The following is a 27,714-nucleotide window of genomic DNA, read 5'->3' as shown; positions in this document are numbered from 1 at the left end:
GTTCCGTTTCTTTGAGTATACTTTTTTTGTGTTCCTCAAGCTTACTTGAAATCATTTTTTCGGTGTTTTTCATTGTAATATCCATTTTTTTGTAAAAATTTCTCGCTATTAAATAACACGTCTTTCTTCCGCAAGAGTAGGAGCAAAAGTCCTTCAATCTCAGAAGTCTTGAAAGTCTCAGAAGTCTTGAAACCAGTTGAAACAGATTTTCAACTGGTTTTAGTTTACACTCTGTTTCAACTGTTTTCAAGACAGAGGTTTAAGACTTAACCGAGTAAAACTCTATGGTGGAAATTTTTGAAAGTTCAGAACTTTTGAAAGTTCTGAAAAATACTGAAATTAAATGAATTTAATCTTTTCAATTAATTACTCCAAGAACATATTTTATCTTCTCAAAGAATACCGTTGTGAAAATAGAATTTAATATGGAGATTTCTTGTTATTATGATAGCTTTAACATGGCATATTTTTTGCGTTTAAATAAGTGTTTCAAAATATTCTTGTTTTACAAAATGTTGAGTTCTCTGGCGCGTTTTTGACTGACTCGAAAGAATATTCCTCAAATCGGCCGAGTTTTTATGGTTACTTTTTCATGATTATGCACCGTACTCGAAGTAAAAGAAAAGCGCAAAAGTTCTTTATTAGACAATTCTTAAAAAATTATGAATAAAAGTATTTTAGCCTTGTTAAATTAATAAATTTTTTGGTATAATTTAAGTTTAAAGAAATGGCCTCATTAAGTAACGTTGTAATCGAAACAGAAAAAGATATACCGCTAGTAAACAAAGTAAAAGATGCAGAAATGAATAAAATGGATGGTCTTGTAGTTCAAAGGTAAAATGATATGTAGCTGCATATTTTTCATAAATCAAAAAGCTTAAATAATTATTAAAGTGCATTTTAAAACTTTTTTTTTATCTATGTACACATAAATGCATCATAACGTTGTTTGCTCGTACAAAAATCAGAGCAGGATGTATGATGATTGTAAAACAAAAGAAAAAGTATTTTTTTTTCATATTATACTTTTAGTTTGCGTGAAAACTTTGAATTAAGAGAACATTCTAGTGAAAGTTTAAGCTGTATTGTCGAGTTAGTAAAAAATTCTTTTCCTGATTATGATGCATCATCAGTTCACCACTGTCTTGTGGAGGCATTTCCTGACCTTCAAGCGCAGCAGAGTAATGACAAAGAAGAAATTTATTATTTGGGTATCAGTTTTATCAATAGTCAGTCAGAAGAAGAAAGAATTATTACATGGTATAAAATGTTGGGTTAACTAAGCAAATTATTTTATAAGTCTTAGTTATTATCAATCATTTATTTTATGCAACAATATTATGCAAGTACTATAAAGTTATATTTATTAAATTTAGTATTTAAATTTGCAATATTTCTATTTTTATTAAGTTATAATTACTATTAAATCTACGAACATCTAAAATAAGAATTTAAGATAGTTTTATGCATTAGGGATAAAAAAATTAAAATAACATGCCTGATTTAAAATTTTTTGTTTTTATTATATCAATGCATGTTGTTACATAACTTATTTTAGGCATGTTGTTAGTGTTTAACAATATGGACCTGTGTGTCCTTTACAAATTCTCAATTATTCAAATAAATACAATCTGAGTTAAGCTAGAATTTTTCAAAACATTTATGTATGATTATTATAAAAGTTGCTAAAGTTATTTTTAAGTTTAATAAATAAGTAAGTAATTTTTACGATAAAATATTATCTATTTTTGCATATAATTTATTATCTATGTTTAAGGCTTAAAAACAGATTTCAAGAAGATCAATTTGGAAGAGTTTCAACGCAAACATTAATAGAAATTGCTAGAAAAGAATCTGGAGGTTTTAAAACGAATTCTCTGGGTTATTTTCTTCGCAAAGCTTTTCCCAAAATTTATATGCGAAGGTCAGACAGGCTTCGGTGGTGGTGCGGTATATGCTTGCCAGAACAAGAGTTAACTCAAGAAGACAAAAGAATAAATGCATGGTTACATGCAGCAAGTAAATGGTATTGATTGTTTAGAACTGCTAATGTTTTAACGAGGGTAGCAGAGTTTATGGTTTAGAAATCTTATTTTAAACAACAAGTTTAAACTACAGATTGTTATTCCAAAATAATAAAAATGAGCCTAATAACATTTTAAAAAACTGGAAAAGGAGCAATTAAAAAAAAAAAGAAGTAGCTTCTTCAGCTGAAGTGGCTCCTTATGTAGCCTTGGGGAGGTAAATTTGATAAAAAATAAATAAAACATTAATTTTCAGTAGAGAGTTTTGGTTTTTATAATTTAAGAAAATTTTTTTTTTCCTGGACAGTCTCACAAGCTAATAGAATTTAGAAATACACGAAGCTACTGAATCTCAAAAAATTTGTGAGACTCTGCACCCCTGCTTATTTTTCTATTTTAACTTTTGTACTTTCTTTTATTTTTATCATTTATGTTTTCATAACTTTTGTTGAAATGTTTAGGCTAAGACAAAACATGTTTTTAAAAATTGGAACTAAGGAGCAATGCTCAGTGGTGTATGCTGCTATTGCAAATTATGTTGGCAAAGAATCTCATCACCAATATATTACAGCAATTAAAAGTGTCTTCCCTAATATTATTCGTAAAACAATCAACAGAATTGACTATTATCTTGGTAAGTTATTATTTTTTATTAGATATATGAGTTTCGAATAGAAGTCTGTATAATTATGTTCAATATTAGCATTGAGTATTATGATTATATACTTAAGCATCATTCATTGCCAAATAAACTAAATAACTCTAAGATTATTTTGAAATTTAAACTAAATTGATTTATAATATTAAGGTATTCTATGCTTTGATATCATTTAAATATTAGTATTATAAAATTTATTATATATAATCAATTTAATTTGGTTGTAGCTATCCAATCTAATATTCCGAGAAAAAGCAAAATATTTGAAAATAATTATTTATTATTCTTCCATTATGTACAAAAATAATTTTAATAATTATTTAAAGAGTCATTCCATCTGAAATTTTTAAATATATATATATATATATATATATATATATATATATATATATATATACACATTTATATATATACACATTTATATATATATATATATATATATATATATATATATATATATATATATATATATATATATATATATATATATATATATATATATATATATACAGGGCTCGAAATAAGCACCGGACATTGAACATTGTCTGGCATTTGTCCGATAAAAAATGACAACTAGCGGTCATTTTGTTTGACATATTTTATATGCATTTATTTTCTAATCATTAATAAATTCAATATTATATATAAACTTTATTTTTTGAATTTTTTATTTTTTAACTAAAACAAAATTGAAGTTGAACACACAGCTACGTTAATAAAATACATCATTTTTTTGAGTTTATTTTTTAAAATACGCCAAAGCATTAAATTTTTTTGAATTAAGTAGTTCAATTTTTTATCATTTATATTAAAATGTTGCAATTAGTTATTAATTTAAATTTATTATTTATTTTAATTTTCTTACAGTTTTTACGGTTTTTATAAATTAAAAAAAAATATTTTAGCTTTTAAATTTATTTTATAACAATTTATTTAAACGAAATAGTTATTTTAAAGCTTATAGAAACCAGTACTTTTTATTACACTATTAAAATTGAGTTGTTACGTAACGTTAGTTTTTGCAATAAAAGTGTTTGCTTTTAAAAGTGTTTATAAAGATATACCAAGAAAAAGTTTGACAAGATTTAAAAAAAAATATATATTTATATAAATGTAATTACGTGTAATATACTTTGGTAATTTAAATAAAGTGTGTTTATTGTAAACATTATAACTAATTTGTTACTAAATTTAATACTAAACTTTATTTAATAAGTAAACTTAATAAATTATGTATTTAATATATTTACATAGTAATTTTATGTATTTAATAATTTTGTATTTTTATTATGCATTTTTATTACATATTTTATGTATTTAATAATTACATTTATGTATTTAATATATTTACATAATAATTTATGTATTTAATAATTTACAAAGCATTTTGCATAGTATAGTAGTTTTTAAAAATAGTAATATAAATATATATTCTTTTTCAAATTTTAGTTTTTTGAGCTTAAATTTTTTCTTTTTCTTTAAGATTTTTGATAAATAATTTATCTTAGAAATTTTCTATTTATTTTGAGCGCATTTTGAAATGCCTAAAGCTGTCAAAACAAATTGCGTGGTCAAGTTGTAAAAACAAAATATTTTAAGCGTGGTCAGGACTATTGTTCGATCGTTATTTTTCAATATTTATCGGACATGTCTGGCAAACTTTGTGTCTTTATCAGACAAATGGTCTCGTAAAAAAAAAGTTCAATATTTCGACCCCTATATATATATGTATATATATATATATATATATATATATATATATATATATATATATATATATATCAGTCTTCTCAGTTTATTCAGCACTTTTGTGCTCAAGCTATTTTGCTCTTGCCCACACGTCTGCAAAAACTTTGGTGAGCACATAAAAAAGTGCTTGCCAAAAAAATTCTGCAAAAACTTTGGTGAGCACATAAAAAAGTGCTTGCCAAAAAACTAAAAGTGTTTTGTTTTAAATTGCAACAAAACTTTTTTGTTTATTTGTTTAACTTTCATGAAAAAAATTTTTCTTTTTTAACCAGTTTTTTTTGTTTAATTATTTTATATATATAATTTTTTTTTAAATAAATTAGCGAAAAGAATACTCTAAATAAATACTAGATGTATTTATTCAAAGCATTCTTTTCACTATTTTATTTTAATTTAAATAGCAGAAAAAAACAACTTTTTTTAAATCGCGCAGGTTCAAAAATGATTATCTTGTAAGTGCTTTTTTGTGTGGTGGCATTAAATTTCAAATGGGGAAGATATTATCTTAAGAAACAAAAAAGCAAATTTAAAATATATTATCATTATAATGGTTTGAGATGTTAATATTACATTTAATATTGACTTGTAATTTATTGGTGTTTGAAGCTAAAACAGAAGCTTTTTAACTAAAATTTCTAAATTTAATTTTACATCATTATTTTAAAAAGCTAGACTTGTGATTTTTCATTCTAATACCTGATCAAATTATATACTAAAAAAAAATCCATCATCATCAGCTGGAAAAGTATTTTATGCGTGGTACATCAGGTAGATTTTCTTTAATATATCTAGTTTTATCTTCTTGAATTTTGTTAAGAAACCCTTGTGTGTCAACATCTTTTGAAGAGTAACCAAAAATTTTTGTTTAAGAAATATTTTCTGTAAAACAACCTACAATTGTAAAAAGTAAACATTGACTTTTGCTCGAGTGGTAACTTTGAACCTTATCCTGGATGAGGTTTAAAGTTACTGATGGAGAAGATGATGATGATAAATATATTGATAGTCTTAACCCAAACAAATGCTTATATTTGGAAGAAAATTTCTTCCAAATATAAGCATTTGTTTTGGTTAAGATTTTTTTTACAGTTTTTCAAGTATCTGCCTTGTTTTTTTGCTTATCTATGCTATCACATAAGAGCTTACTGAATTCTTTTGGCAATAATTGTAACAGTAGGAATGCACAATCAGTACTCTGCCATGGATTGAATAATTATATAATAAATTCTTGCTCTAAACAAATTTTGAATACTTGAATACCAGCATAAGTCACCTTAAGGCAGCATATACTCAGTATTTTTTGAGAACAAACAGTTAAAGCCATAAAATAATTTTAACTTTTTTTTTTATGGTGATGTTATTATTGGTGATGTATGCATACGCATACATTGCGAGTACCTGATGAATTATTTGCAATGCACCACTAATGTTTCAAAGTGAAAAACTTGTTTTTAATTTATGAAGTTTGAACGAAATACTTGAACACTTCAAAATATTTTTATATCTTTTCATGTGCGTGATTCTAGTGCAAGTTATTATTTATACACCATGATAGTTTTAATAATTAATAAAACATTTGCATGGTGATAAGAGTTGATTACTATGAGTAATAACTTAATGACTATATATCTTTCTTGAGAATTGTTGTGTTGTTAATTTTTATTTTCTATTGTATTAATTTAAGTGATATATGATTGATAAAACCTTAGTAATTAAGATGTGTTATTATCTCAATTTAACTATGATATATGTATTTCTATTTAAAAATGAATATATATTTTTTTCCTTCAAAGTTTTGGTTTATTATTCTTATAGAAAACTATTTTCATCCTAAAAAATTTGATGCAAATCCATATTTTTCAACATCAAGCATAGAATGGATTCCCTGATTTAAAACTTCTTTTTATAATCAGAATCTATATCTGATGAAAAATTGAGAATATTAATAAACTTTGTATTGCCAATTATTTATAAATACATATCCGATATGTTGACTTTTGAAAATTCAATCAAAGTTTACATTGTTGTTAAACTAAAAAATGAAATATTCATGCAACATCAGTTATCAACACGCAAACAACAAATCTGCAAGCATTAGATAAATTCATATAAGCTTTTCGAAATCTAGCAAGAGATTGCAATTTAAAGCAGTAACATCTAATATTTACTGCGTTGAATCTATTGAATTGTTGAATCAGAGATGCATTTATCACTAGTCGAAATTTAAGTGTGATATGCCAGCGACTACTAGAAAAAAAGACCTTCACACTAACATCTGCATTTCATCAAGCACCCTCATTAGAAAATAATCTAAACATTATCAGTAGGGTGGTTCAGCTTCTGTAGACAAAAAATTTAAGTCAACCAATTACAGAGACACTTTGATATTTATGTTCCTTTTGACCTATAAAACAAAACTATGAAATATTATTGAAATCAGAAAATATTTAGAACTGCCTCATAGGACCTAAAGTTTGCAGATTTTTCATTTTCGGGCTTGATTTTTAAAATATTTACTTTTTTACCTATTTCCAAGAGCTAATTAATAATTACTATTATTACCTGCAAAGAATTTGTATTTATTTACTTACTTATTAGTTACCAAAGATCGCATTGATCACAAATAAAAACAAAACAAACAAAATGGTGGAATCTTGACTGCAGACAGCAATGTTAAAACAAATTAAAATGAATGAAATAATGCAAAACATTTTTTATTTACTTACTTATATTTACCAAAGATTAGTTTATAGAACTAATGTAAACCAAGTGGTGGTTGGCAGACAGCAATAATGGCTGAAAAAGATCAAAAGCTTACACATTTGATTGGGGAACCAGAACCACATTTTAGTGGCAGAGTTTTGCCCACAAGTTTAAAAGTTTTAAGAATATATTTTTCTATCATAAAAATAACAGTCAAACCCTAAAAGATGCCATAAAAACTGTAGTCCGGCAGTTGTGTGAAATCAGGGCCAAAGCTAGAACACTAACTGCTGAACAAAGAAGTATTGTTCGTAAAACTGAAGCTTTATTGGAAAGATACAGAAATATTTCAAAGAACAAGAGTCGTGGTGGGCCAGCACAGCAGGTAAAAGAAGAAGATTTTTTGAACTCAGTAAATTGTCTTTTCGATATTACTCACCGCAATGCATTAAAGCTGATAAAAATAGAAGGTCAAATATTTCTTGCAGACCAACGTTCAGAAAGCAACCCTCGGAATTAGGGTCAGCATTCAGAATGTCAACCTAATTGCTGACCTAAAAGTGTTTGAGGTCGGCAAAAAATTGCCAACCTTGTTTCTGTTTTATGGAAAGACCTTTGTATCAATTTTTTTTGCTGACCTGATGCCAACCTCTAAAAGATTAAGGTCGGCAATAACTTGTCGACCTCATTTTTTTCTAATTTCAAGGGTTGAGAAAGAAAATATGCCATGAGAGCTGTAGATAGAATTTTGGCAAAAAAAAGAAGAAAGTAAAGAATCAAGAATGCAAAAGGAAGTTCAACGTGGTATCAAAGAAGAGGAGAGAATGGGAAAATCCAAAGAATTATTGTCATCATCAGATAATTCAAGCGAAGCAAACAATGCTATATCTAACGATGAAGACTATATGGTTCAACAGCATAACAATTTTGTTGAGGAACATTGTCAGGAGAAATCTTCACCAATTTCTAAACATGCAAAGGTATCTGCTTTAGATGTTATTACTTCTACACTTGATCGTACAAATGTAAGTGACAGCAAAGCAGCATATATCTTAACAGCAGTCATCCAAATGTATGGTGACGGTGATTTATCAAAACTACCAATACCTTGTAGTAGCATTAGAAGAAGCCGAATGAAGCATCGTTTTCAACATTATGCTAACATTAAGGCAGCCCTTAGTTCGGAGGGACCTTTGGTTATTCATATTGACGAAAAACTTTTGCCAGCAATTTCAGGTACGCTCGAAAAATTTGATTGTCAGGTGATTCTAGTTTCAGGTTTAGGAACAAAAAAACTTTTGGCAATTCCTAAAGTGACTCAAAGAGTTGGTGAGCTTATAGCAATTGCAACAATGGTTGCCATTTCTGATTGGAAATTGCAAAATCAAATAGTTGCAATTTCTTTCGACACACATCTGCTCTGGTTGGCATGTTGCCATCATGTGCATGAAGTTCTGTTTGGCGATGTCTTCAAGACAGTTTTTGGTCCATCTTCAGGTCCAAATGTGTTGCTGATTCGTTGATTTCAGGAATATTGGCCAAACATAGACCAAGAAACATATACAGCTTGCACCGGTCATCGTTTAAATGAAGAACTTAAAGAATTGAAGAGAGAGGTAGTTGATTTTATGGAAAGGTAGGAAATTTGCCCAGAGAAGATTATAGTGAACTTTTGGAACTTACTTTGATCTTTCTTGAAGGTATTTCATCTCGAGGCATACGGTTTCGAGTTCTTGGTGCTTTTCACCACGAGAGGTGGATGTCTAAAATAATTTATGTTTTAAAGATTTTCTTATTTCAAACTCAATTTAAGCTCACCAAACATACAAGTTCAGGGTGCTTGGAATTTGGTTTGTTTGTTGCTCTTATCTATGTAAAAGCATGTATAACTTGCTCATACTCATGCAATGCTCCATTCAACAATTTAAATCTCATGAAAGTATTAACAAAGTACAGTTCAACATCAAAAGTTATCTTAACAAGTTATCTGTGTTAAAAGCAGTGGGTCGCCATTTATGGTATCTTGGAGAAGAACTAGCGCCACTTGATCTGTTTTCCGATCTGGAGCCTGTTATGGCAAAAAAACTTATGGTAGCAAAATTGTAAGATCAGATTGCAGACAATCAAGAACTTGATGTCGATCATACACTGAAGATCTGAGTGCAAAACCTCTGGAGTATTTCATTGGACCATCTTCATGTTTCTTTTTTGATGCCTTACCGTTAGACATTTCTTTTCTGATGTTGAGAAGTGGTCAGATATTCCGAATTATCAGGCCGCAAAGAAAACCGTTAAAGCACTAAAAATTGTCAATGATAGTGCAGAAAGAGGAATTGCTCTTGCAACAATATTTGTTTCAAATGGTGCTAAGTCACCGGCAAAGATTTCCCAATTCAAAGAAATCGATGTTACTTTCAAATGTTTGTTGTAACTGAACTGTTAACTGAACACATAGACCAAACAGTGAAAACTGAACAGTTTATGGAAAAGTATTGAAATAAAACTTCCTTTTAATTTACTGTAAAGATATAAAATTTGTTGCATATTTTTTATGTTAAAATTTTTTTTATTTTTTGCAATATTCTTAAAAATTACTTAAAATGCTGAAATTTTGAGGTAGATGAGGCAGTTCAAAATATTGTCCGATGCTCTTCAAATTTTTTGTGGTGTTTTTACGAAGCAAAAGGAACATAAAAATGCACTTGCCTCTATGGTATGAAATCATTTTAATTTCTGAACCACCCTACTATCAGTCTAATGTACCTCAAATCAATCCAATGCGTAATGCAAGAAAATATTATAATAATCTACAAACTTCTCCCCCAACTGTGTTACTTCTGTGGAAATAATCGACATCTGTGGAAATAATCGCCATCTGTGTAATGCTTGTTCTGCTGAGAATGTTGTTTGGCACAAACCTAAAAAACAAGGACATTTTTTTAAAGTGTGTAAATTGAATAGATTATTAGGTACTACTGAATCCGAAGATATATTAGCAATTATAAATATTGAGGCTCTTAATTGCCTTTTAACTGCAATTGGGAAGATGGAAATACATGGGCAAAATCTTTCTGCATTATTAGATACTGGAAGCTCAGACAATTTTATCAACAAATACATCATCAGTAAGTATTTAATCTACAAATATAATTATAATATAATAATATACAAAAAGCTTTAGCAGCATATCAATTTGTGATTCATTGTTCTGATTCAGGTCAAAAATTCAAGATTTTGGTAAATATAATTTTTTATAATCAGAAGTATGCAGATATTACCTTGTCAATATTATCTGACTATTATGTGCTAATGTTATTCTTGTTCAAGCTTTTATGAAACAACATAGCAATATAACAATAATGCATATCATTTAATCCTAGTCTTACCAGTAGACAAACCATTTTCATTATTTGAAGCAGATGGCAAACATTTTACTTGCTGATCATCTGGTCCAACAAATAGCAACAAGTTGTTGTTTTTCAACAAGAAGTTGACAAGTTTATTTCCATATTTTTAAAACGTAAAATATTGTAATTTATTGTAAAATAAATGTTCAATAAAACCAATGACTGTTTCCTAAACTAGTCACTAAATAATATTATATTTTAAAAATATTAAAAAAATTTTAAAAGCATTTTAATGTCTTTTAAAATGCTGATGTTATTTTTGAATGGATTATTTGATTACTAGCTGATCTGACCCGTAAAAATATGGGTCTTTGTAAGTCTATTCCGCACTGACCTTTTCTATACTTTTTTATACTTTTTCCTTATATATATCCTAGCTTTCCGGACCCATAAATATGGGTCGTTACCAAATCTACCATTTCTATACTTATCTATTCCACATCGATCATTTCTTTACCTATGATTTATTTACTTCAATATTTTTATGTAAAATAATTCACTAAAAAAAGTTGCTTTAAGAGCAAAAAAATTAACATGTGCACCATTTCAGCATACCTAGAGCTTATAAGAGATTTATAATTAAGTTTGTTTTTCTCCTAAATGCATATCATTGATAGCTCAGTGGTTTAGTGCGCTGTCATCAGTGTAGTTTTGGGGGATTAAAGACTTCCCCTAATAAATTTTGAATATTTTTCAATCTTGCTGTGCTTAAAGCAATATTTATAGCAAAATTTTTATTATAGTATATATCTATAATAATTATAGCAAAAAAATAATTGCATAGCAAAAAATTTTCTAATTGTTAAAATAAAATTCAAAATTCTTCTCATTTTTATAGATTTATTATATCAAATTAAATCAAATCTATTTCAAAATAAGTGATAACATTTCAAAGAAATTTACAATAGTACAAGTACTAATATAAAGTAAATACCTGAATATACAACATAATGTTATAGTCAATGATGAAAATAGTAATAATAACTGATAAATAATAATTATAATAATAGTAATAATAATAATAATAATAATATTAACAAAATGATAACAATTATAATAAAAGAAGACTTTAATAAATAAAGACAATAACAACAACAACAAAATTTTAGTAAACAATACAGCAACAACAAAGATTTAGTACAAAGTAAAGAATAGTTGAATAAAGAGAGATAAATAGATAGATAAATAAAGAATACCAAAATATTGCTACTAATATTAATAATATTAAAATAAAAAATCTAATAAGGTTTAAAAATGGTAGATAGACCAAGGAAATTAGATGTAGATGGATAAGTAGAGAATTTCAAAATGTTAAAAATATCAAATTAAAAACTGAAGGATCGCAAATTGATATATATATAATAAAGAATTTCAATACTGATTTGCATTTGTTTAAACAGCTTGATTTTGAATTCAGAGATTGAATTAAGAGATTTTAGATCAGGAGGTAGTTTGTTTCATGAGTTAATACATTGATATTTAATGGATTTATTTCCATATTTAGCAGAGTGGTGTTTTGGAACAACTAAGTTTAAGCTACTGATGGAACAAAGAGGATAGTGGCAATTTGTACTTGTAAAGAAATTGTTGAATGATAGGGGAAGGTTTTTTTAATAATAATTCCAGACAAATTGGCAGTTAAAGAATACCACAAGGTTGCTTAATTTTAATATATTGGAGATTATGTATAGCACATTAGATTTAAAGTTATTATACTGAAAATATATTATTCTCAAGGCTTTATTTTGGAGATAAGACAACCTTAAAATAATTTGTTTATGAGATTGTCCCCATACTTGACATGCGTATCTTAGATGGGACCCAAAAATAGCATGATATATATTTAACAGAGTTTCTAGATTTACATAATGGCAGACTTTGGCTAGCATTCCATTAGATCTGCTGAGTTTTATAGCTAAGTCATTCAGATGGCCTTGAAAAGAAAGATTATAATCAATTTTAATCCCAAGATATTTAACAGAGTTTAAAGGACAAATCTTTTGTCCGCTTAGTCTGAAATTAAAATGCTTACTAATTGGTGCCAGATTAAATTTAAAGATGATCAGCTCTGTTTTTTTAGAATTGAGAGAAAGTTTATTAGAACGAAGCCACTGAACAAGATTTCCAAGATCATGATTAATATATTTGTTGATTTTTTTAAGTGATTTGTCAACCAGTAGCATGTTAGTATCATCAGCAAAATGGTAAGCAGTTGCAAATTTAAAAAAAGTATTCAAGTCATTAATAAAAAGAAGTGGTCCTTAAACTGAACCTTGTGGTACACCATTTGAGCAATTCTGTATATCAGATTTAGTACCATATGAAGTAAACTATTTTAGTGGGATGCCTCTGATTCAATTTTGTGAGAAGGATGGAGTGGTCCACAGTATCAAAAGCTTTTTGCAAATCTATAAACATCCCACATGCTAAGTGCTTATTATCTAGAGCTCTTCTAATCTTCTCAGTAATTTCAATAAGTGTGAGGGTTGTGGAATGTTTGCTTCAAAATCCATATTGATGCTGGTACAAGCATTTAAATTTTTCTAGAAATTTGTATAGCCTGTTATGCATAGCCTTCTCAAAAAGTTAGCTTAGGTTGGAAAGAAGGGAAATGGGTTGATAATTAAAAAATTCTAGCAAGGAGCCTATTTTATAAATTAGAATGACTTTAACTACTTTAAAAACTTCAGGGAATTTGCCACTTTTAAAAGAATTATTTATTATAATGCTAAGAGGTTTGGAGATTATGTGAGAGGTAAGTTTAAGAAAAAATGTAGGTATGCTGTTAGGTCCATAACTTTTATCACTTGTCCAATGTCTATCCAATGTCAGGTCAGGTTATTCTGGTTATCACTTGTCCAATATCCTGGTTATCACTTGTCCAATGACTATCCAATGTCAGGTCAGGTTATCCAGCTACTGGTAACATGTAACCCAGTACAATCTTCTTCATGTCCTGCTGCCTTGTAGGTTACGTCTTTTTAGGCAAAAGGTAGGAGATGCCAACTCTGACTTAAAACACCCCCTGCCTTGGGGCTCTTGGTGGAATAAAGGCTAGAGATGGTGTCTATAAAAATACTCATCTTGGGCAGATGTTAAACGCATCCGGCCACTGTCTTGTAGAAGGCTTCCTAGGCAAAGACTTATAGGGTAAACAGATTCTATCTGTTGATCAGCCTCGCACTCGTTCTTCATCTATTAGGCTGGCGCAGATGTATTTTTAATACATTGTTTCCAGTTTAGGATGTTGAATGCTGGATCTTCTTGACTCAATGCATGGGTTTTGCTTGTGTCTCTGTTTTTATGACTAGGCAACTCATTCTATTATCTCCTAATGAGGGTACAGCTCTAAAACTCAGTTTTATGGTTCTGAGGCTGGCTGGTAGTCAGGTTTCCCGAACTTTGTGGTAGTTCTTAGAGAGGCTGATTCCATCAACAGCTGAAAAACAGTGCCATGTTGCGCATGGATGTTGTCCCTGTTTGTACTTTTGGCGTGCATTGCCAAGGCCACATTTGGAGCCCTTTGTTATGGCTTAGGGTTTATTAATAGTAATGAGGCAATTGCTTGGGCTATTAAACAGTGTAGTGAGTAAAATCTATGCTTTGAGTCAAGATCTTTAACAAATTTAAAAATGAATAAAGTACCAAAAACTAAGTAACAAGAAACACAAAAAACCATCATCATCAACAAGTTCTTTAAACCTATCATTCACTAATATTCGTGGTCTTTGAAGTATTTTTTCTTCTGTTGAGTCTTATCTCTTGCAAAGTTCACCAGACCTACTTGCTCTTTGCGAGACTAGTTTGAGTTCAGCTGTCTCATCTTGTGATCTTAGTGTTATTACTTTTTAATAAGTTGCAAATTTTATTTCTATAGAACTTAAATTTTGTGAAAAGTTCATTTATAGTATTAATGTTTTTACATCTTGCAAATTTTTTACATCTTGTAAATTTGTTTTTTACAGAAATAGATTTAAGTAAGTCTTTAAGATTCAAGGTTTAGATTTAAGTTTGATTTGATTTTTAGTCAAAGTTTTATAAGGGGCACATTGGTCTAAAACCCTATTAAATGATTTTAAAAATGAATTGATGGATTCATTAATATTGTCATTGTTTTTAATCATAAGCTTCCAGTCGATTTTAGAAATTTCTAAAATAAATTCGTTAGGGTCAAATTTTTTTAGACATTGTCTAAAAATTTTAACTTTATTTGGTTGGCTGGATGTGCCAGGAACACAGACAAATTGTGCCGTGTGATCCGAGATAGAAATAGTTAAGTTACCTGAGAGATGATCCGAAGAGTAGAAGTTCATAAATATTATCAATGAGTGTTTGAGATTTAGCTGTTATACGAGTAGGTAGAATTATGGAAAGATTAAACGAGTAAGAACATAAAGTATCAAGGTAGTTGGAAATAGGATTAGATTCAGTATAGCTCAGTAGATCTGCATTGAAATCACCCATTAAAAAGATCAATTTTTGTTCTTTGCTCAACTTTTCAAGAAGTGGAGTTAAGAATGTTGTATTGAATTCATTTTGATTCATTGATGGGTGATTATATATACAACCAATTAGGACATTTATTTTGTGGAGCTTAATGATTTCAACAAATACAAACTCAAGTAATTTTGGTAAGTAAATCTTTAAGTCATGACGAACTACATTATTTAATCAACTTTTTTGACCTCAGTGAGGTAATGCTCAATATTGAATCCATTAATAGTTATGTCTGTTATATTGGTATCATTAAGGTATAAGTTGGATTCAGTAATCCCTATTGCCATAGGTATGATATTTATTGTGCTGATAAAACTCCACAGGTCATCAATGTGATAGGGAAGTGATGCAATGTTAAGGTGAAGATATAGATCTGAATTAGGTTTGATAGCTTTATTAAAGTCAATAACATCATAGAATTTAAAATTTGTAGCAGAACCAGAGGTTATATTAAGTTCTTTAAGTATGTTTCTTGAATAAATTGGAGATACAAGAAAATTTGATGATACAGTTATGCATGATAATGTTGTTAAGAGCTCATTATTAGTAAGTAGACCAAATGGCATGTTTTTAGATATACAGTTGAAACAATACTATTCTGAAGAGTCTTCAGTGAGAAGATTATAAGTGAGCAAATCTATTTGAAGGAGATCTTCAGTTCTTTTAGGTGCGGATTTTCATTAAACTTGATGAACTATTTTGATTTTTTATTCAACATACGACTCTGCGACGGAAAATTTTGATCTTTTTTGTTTTGTTCATTAGTGAAATTTAGCGTTGCATAATTTATGGACAATCCCTTATTTAAAAGTTTAGATTAGGGATCACTCAAAAAGTATATAAATCCAATAAATGAAGGAGTATAATACTAATTTGATGGTTATCTTTAGAATGTTTAGAATGTTTAATGGGGGCATGGTAAAATAGCTGGAAAACTCTAAATTTCTTTATTGTATCAATATTAAGTATCTTTAACTTTTAATTATTTTTAAAAGTAATTAATTTAATAAAATGGTTTAATTTTAGTATAAAATTAGAATTTTCAATTATGTTCTTATATAAAACATACTTTTTAAACCCCCTTACTGTTTTAAAAAAGTTAAGGTCGCAGTGCGGCAAATTCAAATCCTCAGCTTGCTTTATTTTTTAATATTTGTTATTTAATATTTGTTATGTAAAACAAAACAACTTTATAGTTCTATAGATTTTATATTCAATATATAAACATGTTGTATACTCATTTCTCTTGCACTAACTCAACTTAGTTGTAAAAAAACTTGAAATGTAAAATTAAAACAACATCTCAATCATGACACATACACAACAAATATCCTCCTGTTTTTTAATGTTTTTAGAATTTTTAGCGTTTTTAAAAATCTTTTTATTTTTTAAAGTGTATAATATCGTTAGATATGTTTGTATATAATCTTTCTAAAACTTTACAAGTATTTTGTATTTTAAAAAATCTAAAAAAATAAAAGTTGCTGGTAGTTGGACTTGAACCACAGCTTTTTTGTTCAGAATCTCAGCGCGCTAACCACTCAGTCATGTTGGCACGTTGACAATTGAAGTTCTAAGATTATATTAAAAATTTTTTTAACGAAAATTAATGCTGTAGATCAAAAATTAAGGAGAGGTTGATTTAATGCAATTTTCAAGTAAAAGTCAAACTGTATGACTTGATATATGTTTAAATATGTTTTAACATCACATAATTTGAAGTTTACGTACATTAGATATTTGCATACACTTTTATTCACATTTTCTTATAAAACAAAGTGCTGCGACTCTTTCTCGCCATTACCTTGGTTGCAATGGCTGCCAAGAGTTCTGTGTCAAACACGCTCGAAAGGGCACTACTAATCTACTACTAAGTTCAGCAGTATCATATAGATTAAATAAAAAATCATAGTGTAATTTTTTTTTTATAGTAGGCTCAAGATAATGATATAAAATAAACTTAACATTATTTCAAATGACAATATCTCAAAAACACATGTGTATTTTAGAAATATTCTTAATTATCATTTATTTATTGCAGACTGCTTGTAAAGTAAAAATGGCAATTTCAAAGGTTTATATGGTCAGAATGATTACATATAGAAATGACTCATTTATATATGTATATACAAAATCTCCTGAATAATTTAAATTATGACTATTGTACTAAAAAGTATTGAACACAAAAGCTGACATCATACTTAATTAGGAAGCTGTGAATTTTCAGTACATTTTTTTGGGTTTGGGTTTAAAGATAAAAAAAAGACAAATTCCAATAAAAAAAAAAACATCAAAAAATATTTATATATATTTTTATATATTTTTTATATATATTTTATATATATTTTTATATATTATTTATATATATTTTTTGTTTCTTCTGTTTTTTCAGTCATTTTATCAAAATAAAAGTGCACTTTCAAAGAATTAAAGTGCAAAAATTATATAGGAAGTTGTATCCTTTATATAAAGTAGATAATGGTGCAAGCAGAAACAAGTTAAGCATGTTCCTATCAGAGACGTGCAGGGGATTGAACTTGTACCTCTTGCTAAAAAGCATTACTTGCTTTTAGATACTTATTTGCATTGCTAATTGTAAAATATTTAATTATTTTAAATTAATTTTACATCGAAAAACAGTTTTGTTTTTATTTTTTATAAATATTAAATTATTCAACACGAAGTCTATAGTTTAATAATAAAAAAGATTAAACAATAATTTTTTTTAATTATACTTTTTTAATAATCTAATTGTTACTGTGTTTAGGTGTATCATTTTCAAACAATGTCACAAGGGAGGCAGTTGCTGCATTGTATCCAATGCAACGATCAAAAGATCCAGTAGAAAGACCAATTATATCAGAAGAAGAAAGAAAAGTTGTTACATGGTATATAAAATTGTATTTAATCAACTTATCAAAAAATTGCTGTTGTTCAACTACTAGTTAAATTTATAAAATAAAATAACACAAAATAGCAACAAAAAAATCATATATTTGATCATATAATTTAAATTTATAACTTGCTCAAGCACAAGGGAATGGATCTAGTCATTATTTAGGCAGAACCGGATTTAGGATCCGAATTGTTACAACAACCATATGGTTTAAAAATACAAACATGGCTATTGTGTGTAAAGACAAGTTGAGTGCACTAGAATTCTCGTTAGTTTTAATCTGTTTCTATTGCATGCCTTCCTTGGCAGAATTTTTCTCATAAGTATTTCTTATTTCTCTGTGTTTTTATAGTTTAGCAAAACAGATTTTCTGCATGACATAAAATGGAACTACTATAGATGTAGTTGAGTCTCGCTCGCTCATGTAGTTGAATCTCACTCACTCATGTAGTTGAGTCTTGCTCGCTCATATAGTTGAGTCTCGCTCGCTCATGTAGTTGAGTCTCGCTCACTCATGTAGTTAAGTCTCGCTCGCTTAGCAAGAGCTCAACTACATCATTACTTCGGTGTGTTACTGATTTATATAAAATGTGTATATTATATATTTTTGTGACAATGTTCCGACATTTGTTTGTGTTAAATTTCAGCTGTAATGTATGCTTGATAATGTAATTGGTAATTTTATGTTGACATCTAATTGTAAAGATTCTTTGATTATTCTGCATTAAAGCAAATTTAAAAAAAAAAAAGATTATTTGTTTGAGATTTTTTTTGATTTTGAGATCAAGTTCTAATACCTTGATTTTTTAATTTCTTTGACAAACAGATTTTTGAAGATTAGGCTCCAATTTTGGTACCATTTAAATATAAGTGGAACCTAAGAGCATTTATATTTGAATTCAGATCCGAATCCCATTCCTGTATTGAAGGTTTACCTAATGCAGTGAAAGGATTGCAAAAACCTAGTGAAAGGATTGCAAGCTCCACAAGCTTTAAAAATGACACATCAATTTTTGTTTAATTTGTGAGAAATGTTAGAGCTTAGCAGGAACAGATTTAAAAACTGTTTTTAAATCTGTTCTGTTTTTTAGCTAGTATTAGATTAAAATGTAATCATTTAAAGTAATCATTTAAAAATGTAATCATTTAAAGTAATAGATGTTTCAAAGAAAATGTTTTAATCATTTTTTGCCTGAAATCTATATGAAATACTGTTCTTAATAAGTTCTAAAGTTTGTCATTCTATATTTGTCACAACCATATTAATACTGAAAATTATAATTAGCAAAACTTAAACACAGTATTACAAATTATGCGTAATTTAAAAATAATATTCATAAAATGCAAAGTTCTGAGAAAATATGAGAAAGAAGTATAATAGTTTTATCACTAACTTTGTTATCATTTCTACACTTGACTAATAAATTTTTCATTTTTTGGTTAAATTAATTTTCAAAGTATGTTAAACACAATCTAAAAATTTTAATTAAATTGGATTTTTATTCTGAAATTTACAGTTTTGAAGTTACAGAAATTAAATTATAATATTTTTGGCAATTGTGTAAACGTACTTGTAACTTAGGATTGGATATCAGTTTTTTTTAAGTTTTTTTATTTATTTTCATTTTTTTAAACTTATATATTTAATATAATTATTTTCAAGTGCAGAATATTTTATAGAGAAATAATGTTATATAAAAAAAGAAAAATGTTTAACATTTTCTGGGATTAATATTCAATTTATATTAAAGAGTTTATTTATAAAATGAGTGTGTGCAGTGTTTATTTTTATTTCTTGTAGTTGTTGTTGCATGCCTTCTCTTTGTTTTATGATAAAGATTCATGCATTATTTACTTGATTTTTTTCATAAACTTTGGATAATTTAGAAATATAGTAATTTTTTAAAAAATGTTGCAACCAAAATAAGATTATAATTTATAATTAACAAGAAAACCAAGTATTAAACGTTCATTTAAGTATCTTTTTCTTAAAGCTTATAGAAATTATAGAGATATACTAATTCTTAATAATTCTTTTATAAATTGATGTTGCAACAGTTGTAATTTAATAAACATTTTGAAACAATGGCAACTAAGTATTTTAGAAATAAAAGGAGAGTGGAAAAAAAGGGTGATGAGGAAAGGGAGTTATTGAAGGTATGAGTAAAACCAGGGTACACATTTATTGGAAAAAGTAGATGGGCAAATTCAAAACCCCTCGTTTTAAAATGTCCAGAATTCTCTTAACTATATATGTGATTTTAATATTTAGCAGTTGTTTTTTTTCTTTATTTTGAAGGTTGCGAAAAGTGCTAAAACTTAGTTTGCTTCATCGTGAAAAAATTTATGATATTTCTTCAATGTTAACAAAAATGAATGGAGAGCATACAACAGAGAAAGCAGCGCTTAAGCAACTCAGAAAGGCATTTCCCACAGTACGCTATCGCAAAAGAGGTGGCATCGGCTATGTTATTGGCGTTGAAATATTAGATCCATACAAGCCCAAAGATTTCTGGTTGGAAAAGTCAGTTGAATGGTAAAATATTATCGCAAGTTATTGATAGTGCAGTGCTTGTCAAACTATTTTGAGCTTTTATCCATTTTGAAATTCCAAATTATTTTTAACCCAATCCTCTCACCTCTTATTTTTAAAAAAACTTTAAATCTAAAATTGCAAAAAAAAAAGAAAAAAAAAGGCTATTGAAAAACATTTTTAAGCAACCAAGTTGTTTAAAATAAATTTAATTTTGAGTCCAAGACTTATATGCATTATTTTTAACAAAATTAGGTTGTCATGTAAAGCAGCATTGTCGTGATTGATATGACTGTGTGACACAAGCAGGTTTTTACTAGCCAAGTTATCTAGGAGTTTTGAAAAATTATAAGAAAAATAAGTTATTTAAATTTTTTGTTTATTTTTGTTTATAATATTTCTTTTTTTTTTTTATTTTTATCTTTTTTTATTTTAATTATACTTTTGACAAAAGTGTTTTTACTTGTTTGGTCACATTTGCTTTGTGACAAATGAATTTCTGCATGAAATAGGTCTTGGTACTCTGCATCCCTTATTTTACCCAAAGGTTTAAATATACCTTATTTTTATATAGTTATATTTTATGTAATAGTGTTTTTTCTTTTGTATACTTTTTAAATATAATTTTATTAATTAATGTTATATATTTATTGATATTAAATTTACTAGTGAACTTTTTTACACACCTTTTTTTATAAAATTAAACAGCTCAAAAATCCACCTATGATGAATGCCATTTAAGTGTCGTTTTACTGATACAAACTATTTACAGAAACTTGAACAGAAAAATAAATTCTATCACTTTTAGCTTTATAACTACAACATTTAAAAGTTTTTATAATTACAGCATTTATAATTACAACAAAGTTAGTAATTTTTCTGTAGTTACAAAAGGTACTCTTTTATTCAAACACTTTAGTTTACAATTTTTCAAAATTCACTGCCTGCATTGTTTTTATATCACCCTTACATATTCTACTGCTTCACTGAAAATCTTTTACTTTTTTCACTGCACTGAAAAAGTTCTACTTTTCCAACCATTCTTCCATCATCCTGATTCTTTATGCCTTTTAAAACTTTAAGTCTTGTTGTTACTTAATTGCCTACTTTTTTTTACATCTTCGCTTCCAACAAAGCTGCAAGCCACCACTGTAAGAGTTGGAAGTTACTTGAAGAGAAAAGATGAAGTTTGTAGAGCAAGATAACAATTGACAGACGACTTGAAAGATTGCAAATTATATGAATCAGGAAAGCAAGATGAAGGAAGCAAATTCCAAAGAACTGATGTTCAAGGAAAAAAATAGACGCATAAAAGTTTTGGAGCACTTAGGAACAGTCACAGAAAAAGGATGAGACTTAATTGAATGACAAGTAACACAAGAATAAATTTTAGTAGATGGCACAAGAGACGCTAGCTCTTTAGAGCAGTGCCCATTATAGAGTTTGTAGAAAAGTGAAAGAGAAACAACATTATGACGATGTGATAATGGTTGGAGGTTGGCTGCAAGAGCAGGTCCAACTATGTTTACAATGAGTTTTTGCACCTTGTCTAAAAGAGAAAGGACATCATTAGAAGATCCGCCCCAGATATGGCAACAACATTCCATACAAGGCTGGGTTTGAGATTTATAAAGATAAAGAATAGAATTAGGAGTAAGAAAGTGTCGAGCTCGATAAAGAGATGCAACCTTAGCAGATGCTTTTTGCAATGGATTTGATAAGTAAGAGTTAATCCTAGAAGATAAAGGGTAGATGACTCATCGAGTACATCACCGTTCATAAATATAGGAAGATCTAAATTATTGCGATAACGATTGGCTGAAAAAAGTTGAGTTTTATCTGAATTAAAGTTCACCAGCCACTGTGAGCCCCATGCCGTAGCAGAAGTGAGATCCTTTTTAAGCTCAAATGCCCCCTCCAAGCAATCAGAGACTGTTGGCTTCTTATCACGACAAGAATAAATGGTTGTATCATCAGCAAACAATGCCACCTTAGATGTGAGAATATCTGGAAGATCGTTAATGTAAATTAAAAAGAGTATAGGGTCAAGGATTGAACTTTGAGGAACCCCTGAAGTTACAGAATAAGAAGAAGAATGCTGTCCATTGAGGACAACTTTTATACTGCGATTGGAAAGGAGGGATTCAATAATCTTAAAGATGTTGCCCGATACACCATAAGAAGAAAGCTTATGGAGAAGACCAGCATGCAAAACTTTATCAAAAGCTTTTGAAATGTCAAGAGCGATGGCCTTAACCTCTCCACCTTTATCTAATGCACAATGAAACCTATTGGTTATTACTGTTAGCAAATCAGCTGTAGAACGAGAAGATCAAAATCCATATTGATGATCAGATAGTAAGTTATTAGTTTCAAGATGAGACATTAAGTGTTAATTAAAGATTCTAAAACCTTGCTTATGATAGGAAGAAGACTAATGGGACGGTAGTAAGACGAGTCAGATTGCTCTCCAGAATTTTTGAAAATATGAGGTTTCATGACCTTTGGCGTTGGACAAAACCTTTTTACAATTATTTCCAGCAATAGTAAACAGACGTCTGTTTTCTGGAGAATTGTTTTGCTGATAGATATGGAAGTAACGATTTCAATTGGAAATTGCAGCAGCACAATTTGAGGAAAACCATGGAGAAGAGTGAGGCCTAATTTGGAATTGTCAAGAGGGAATAAAAGATTGCATGCCAGCCTGAATCCACGAAGTTATGTTAGCACATTTGTTAGCAGGAAAACAAAAAATTTCTACCCAAGAGCCATCACGAAGAAAATCATGGAAAGAGTCCCAGTCAAAGGTAGTTGTAAGAGTTACGATGATAGGGGGATTCTGATGATGAAGAAGAATGAGATAATAGTTTTAGAGAGATCAAACTGTGATCAAAATCACCTAAGGGTGAATGCGGAGAAACTGAGCACTGACTAGGATCAGAAACAAGACATAGGTCAAGTAGAAAATGTAAATGATTTGGGTTGTCTGGAAAGCGAGTTGGAAAGTTGACTATTTGAGTTAGAGATTGAGAAAGGCAAAAGTTGAGGGCTTTAATGCCAGCAGAGTCGCAGACACTAAAGCCAAGCCATTCAGTGTGATGAGCATTAAAGTCACCAACAACAATGGTATTGGCTGATGGATAAAGAGAGAGGGCTTGGTCAATTTGATCTGAAATAACATCGAAAAGAGTTCAGTCTTGAGATGAAGGAGAGCGATATAAAACAAAGAGAAAGGCAATAGAGTGAAGTGGTGCTAAATAAAGAATAGTCTGTGTATTCAAACCTAGTTTTCTGACAGATGGGTGAATTCTTATGAATCTAAATGCCCAGGCTAAGCATGTGACTATTGGAATCTTTACGAATTAAAGGAAGATAACCATCACAAAAAGGTCACAAGATGAGACAGCTGAACTCAAATTAGTCTCACAAAGAGCAAGTAGGTCTGGTGAACTTTGCAAGAGATAAGACTCAACAGAAGATGTCCTGTTGCCTTGTAGGATACACTTTTTTAGGCCTTTGCCTAAAAATGTGTATCCTACAAGGCAACAGGACATAAAGCAGGTTGTACTGGGTTACATGTTGCCAGTAGCAGGATAACCTGACCTGGCATCAGTAGGGTCTCCTTTAATACCATTATTAACTGTTTTCTTCTGTTGCTAATAACTAACTTATGGTTCAAAATACATGCGTTACATTTTTTTCAGGATTGTAATAATAAAACAACAGTATTTTGCATTCTAATCGATACATAATCCATTTGGATATTGGTAGTTGAGAAAGTAGTATCTTCAAATATATCTCTAGAAATGAATTTAAAAATATGATTTTATTTAATAAATAGCTCCACCCATGCACTTATTATCATAAATAGAGAAAAATCTCCTCTATTATATTTCCTTTTAAGAAATTTGAAGTTGTTAAAACAAATGTGTTATGTATATTTTTAGGTTACAGCAGGTTTTAATGCCAGCTTCAATGGACTACTTTGAGAAGGCTGCCACTCTACTTCAGTATATTAAAGAAGGTGTCCAATGCCACAATCGAAGAAAGTGCATCGATCTTCTTCGACGAGCTTTTCCTAGAGTTAGTATTAAAAAATCACATGATGGTCAGCTTATCTATGGAGTTCGGTTACGCACAGACAAGCATGTTGACTTTCCGGTTTTTGATGCTGAAGATTTTCAGGGAAATTTTAGTGAAGTCAATGTAAGTGAGGTGGATGATTGTGATGAAGAATCATACACTGATGTTAAATTTGCAGTTGATTCTCGACAAGTGGTTAAACTTGGTGATGACACTCGACAAGGTTTTTTTCTTTTATTGTTTTGTTAATCAAATTACATTTTAAATAAGCCTCATCAAATTTTTGTTTTTAAAAACCGAATTTCTTTTCAATAAAAACTTTTGCTTTTATTGTAATGAGTCATGCTCATTAAATAAAATTATTTGTTTGAAATAAAATAATTTGGTAGTAATTTAGCAATACTAGTATAGCAGTTTGGTTATTCACAAACCACAATATTTTTTACGTGTGCTCAACATATTTTCTTAATTCTTTTTTTATGATTATTTTCTTGGTAATAGTATTTTGTTTTCTTATTTGGCTCAAAATAGTTGATCATGATATTGCATCTAATAAAAAACTTTTGCTTTTATTGTAATGAGTTATTCTCATTAAATAAAATTATTTGTTTGAAATAAAATAATTTGGTAGTAATTTAGCAATACTAGTATAGCAGTTTGGTTATTCACAAACCACGATATTTTTTACGTGGGCTCAACATATTTTTTTAATTCTTTTTTTATGATTATTTTCTTGGTACTAGTATTTTGTTTTCTTATTTGGCTCAAAATAGTTGATCATGATATTGCATCTAATAATAAGATAATAGTTAAACATCAAATAATAAGGTAATAGTTTATCAGCTACAAAGTTGAAATTTTAAAACTTGAAAGTTTTAATTGAATATTTTTTTAAATCAAGAAAATCCTAGATGATTAAGAAGCAACACCTTAAACACCTGAAAACGTTTTACATAAAGATGACATTAATGAAATTGATAAATAAATTTTCTATACTGCACACTTTGTTTCCATTAATGTATTAATGAAAACAAAGTTTGCAGAGTAGAAAAATTTTATCTATTTTAAAAAGCTTTTGCATTTCTTTTTAAATAAATTTATGAGGTTAACAGTTTTGTAACTGTCAACTACTAAATTTCAATATAGTTCAGAAAAAACTGTACTCGTAGTTACAGATCATTATTACTGTCTTCTAATACTTTTAAAGTACTTCAAGATAATAATATAGATCATATGCAACAAATTTACTAAAAAACTTGATTTTGTTTATAAGCCGTTTATTTTTCAGGATCTATTGAAGATCACCATGACATCAGCAATGTAACACAACAAAGCAACGAGAATAGTATGAGCGTTTTAGGTAAGAATTATTTTTCTATAGTTTAGTAACAATTTTTTGTATCGCTTAGTAATTTTTAATCGTTAACTGAAAATTTTTCAAAATATTAACAGTTTAAATTATTTTTATATAAAGCTGAGACATCGAGGTTAGAAGATAAGGTAGACAAGCTGACAAGTCTCGTAGGTAATATACAGCTGTTTTTTATTGTAACTATTTGTTTGTTATATATATATATATATATATATATATATATATATATATATATATATATATATATATATATATATATATATATATATATATGTATATATATATATATGTATATATATATATATATGTATATATATATATATGTATATATATATATATGTATATATATATATATGTATATATATATATATGTATATATATATATAGTTTTTGTTTGTCTTTTTTCCTATATATTAGTATTTTTTTTTTATTATTCAAAAAAAAAGTTAATGGTTTATTCTTCATGACAAATTAAAAAAATAACGCATTAAAAACAATAAAACTGTTAAACACGTGGTAACACTATTGACTCGAACGCTTCAATTGAACACTACTGGCTTGTTTTAGATGTGTTTTTAAATTTTAAATAATAATTTTTTTTTATAGATGCTATGCGAGAAGAGTTGAGAGATTTACGAAATGAGTTAAATCAATCAACGAGACAAAAAGACGCTTTAATTGTTCAACTACAGCAAACTTTAGTTTTGCTGACGCAGCAGCAATATCAACGCATGCTTAAACCTGCAGAAATTACTGGTCAAGACGGTTTTTTAATACAAAACATTCAATCTTTATCGACTTTAAACAACGACGTTAGTAATAATGTACAAACCGTCAAACAACCTTTACCTTCAATAAACAATCTTAAACAGTTTTAGCTCTCTTATGGTTTTGTGTTACAATTATACAGAAAGTTTATTAAATGGTATCAATATATCAAGGTAAAATGAAAAAGCATTCCGAGCGAATCAAAACATTAAGATGGGTGTTTTTCTTTATGGAAAGAAAAGATCGCAACAAAATATATGGGTAATTAAGTTTTTCCCTTTTACTACATCGCGAGTTATTTCTGATTAACGCAGTACTTAGTAAATACCACTTCGCAAAGTGTACTTCTTAACTCAACAAATTGTCAATATTGTAAATAGTTATTGTGAATTCGTGCAGAAAAATTGTATGATCGTGTAATATTTTTTATTATTCGAATTTTGAATACGACGAATCTAAATTAACAAACCTTAGTTTTCAAACCTATGTTTATGCTTAAAAACATATCTTGAATAAAGTTTTTTTTTTTTATTATTATTTGTTTTTTTACTTATTTTTATTCCATAAGTTTACGAACCTTAAACTTATCGACAATGAAATCTTAAATTTATAAACAGATGAGAAGCTTTTCGGCCGACTGTAAAAAGACCAATCTTACCTAAATCTATAGAAATTCATTGCTCATCGCCCAACTTTTTGCAACTTTTTATTTGGCTTTACATTTGAAAGAAAAATTTTATTCTATTTTCACAAATATATAAGCTATGTATAGATTCTTAGCATATTAAAGAAAGTTTTATTGACGGCAAGGTACTTAGGCACTAGTGTGCTGCTTTGCTGGAAATTGAAAATAGCCGTTTTCGTAAATCTCAATAAGGTAAAAATGTTTTGTTTAGCATAGCTGTGAAAACCCTGGCAAAAAAAAACTTGGGAGCCTAAGATTTACAACGAATTACCCCCTAAAAATCAATATGTTCTATCATTGTATGATGTAGTAAGAATTAAAATGTTACCCCCAAATCTT

General features: G+C 28.4%; 2 protein-coding genes across 5 annotated transcripts in view; one reads left to right on the top strand and one right to left on the bottom strand.

Annotated features, from left to right (window-relative positions):
- Nucleotides 1–27,714, bottom strand: part of LOC100208931 (intermembrane lipid transfer protein VPS13D) — a 241,165-nt gene that overhangs the window by 179,017 nt on the left and 34,434 nt on the right. The gene's annotated exons all lie outside the window — the stretch shown is intronic.
- LOC100197387 (uncharacterized) lies at nt 428–27,158 on the top strand. Of its 2 annotated transcripts, XM_065788383.1 has the most exons (10): nt 428–834; nt 1,033–1,260; nt 1,778–2,026; nt 2,486–2,658; nt 17,806–17,926; nt 20,234–20,470; nt 24,415–24,773; nt 25,839–25,910; nt 26,025–26,075; nt 26,529–27,158. In XM_065788383.1, the coding sequence occupies exons 1-10, from the start codon at nt 728–730 to the stop codon at nt 26,798–26,800; spliced, it is 1,869 nt and encodes a 622-aa protein (XP_065644455.1). In that variant the 5' UTR covers nt 428–727; the 3' UTR covers nt 26,801–27,158. The 2 variants fall into 2 exon arrangements, with proteins under 2 accessions (XP_065644455.1, XP_065644456.1); XM_065788384.1 differs by lacking the exon at nt 20,234–20,470 and having other exon boundaries at nt 567–834.

Source organism: Hydra vulgaris, chromosome 01, assembly GCF_038396675.1.
Source record: "Hydra vulgaris chromosome 01, alternate assembly HydraT2T_AEP".
Taxonomy (NCBI): domain Eukaryota; kingdom Metazoa; phylum Cnidaria; class Hydrozoa; order Anthoathecata; family Hydridae; genus Hydra; species Hydra vulgaris.
The sequence above is the reverse complement of the archived record's forward strand: the minus strand, read 5'-3'. Positions and strand labels throughout refer to the sequence as shown.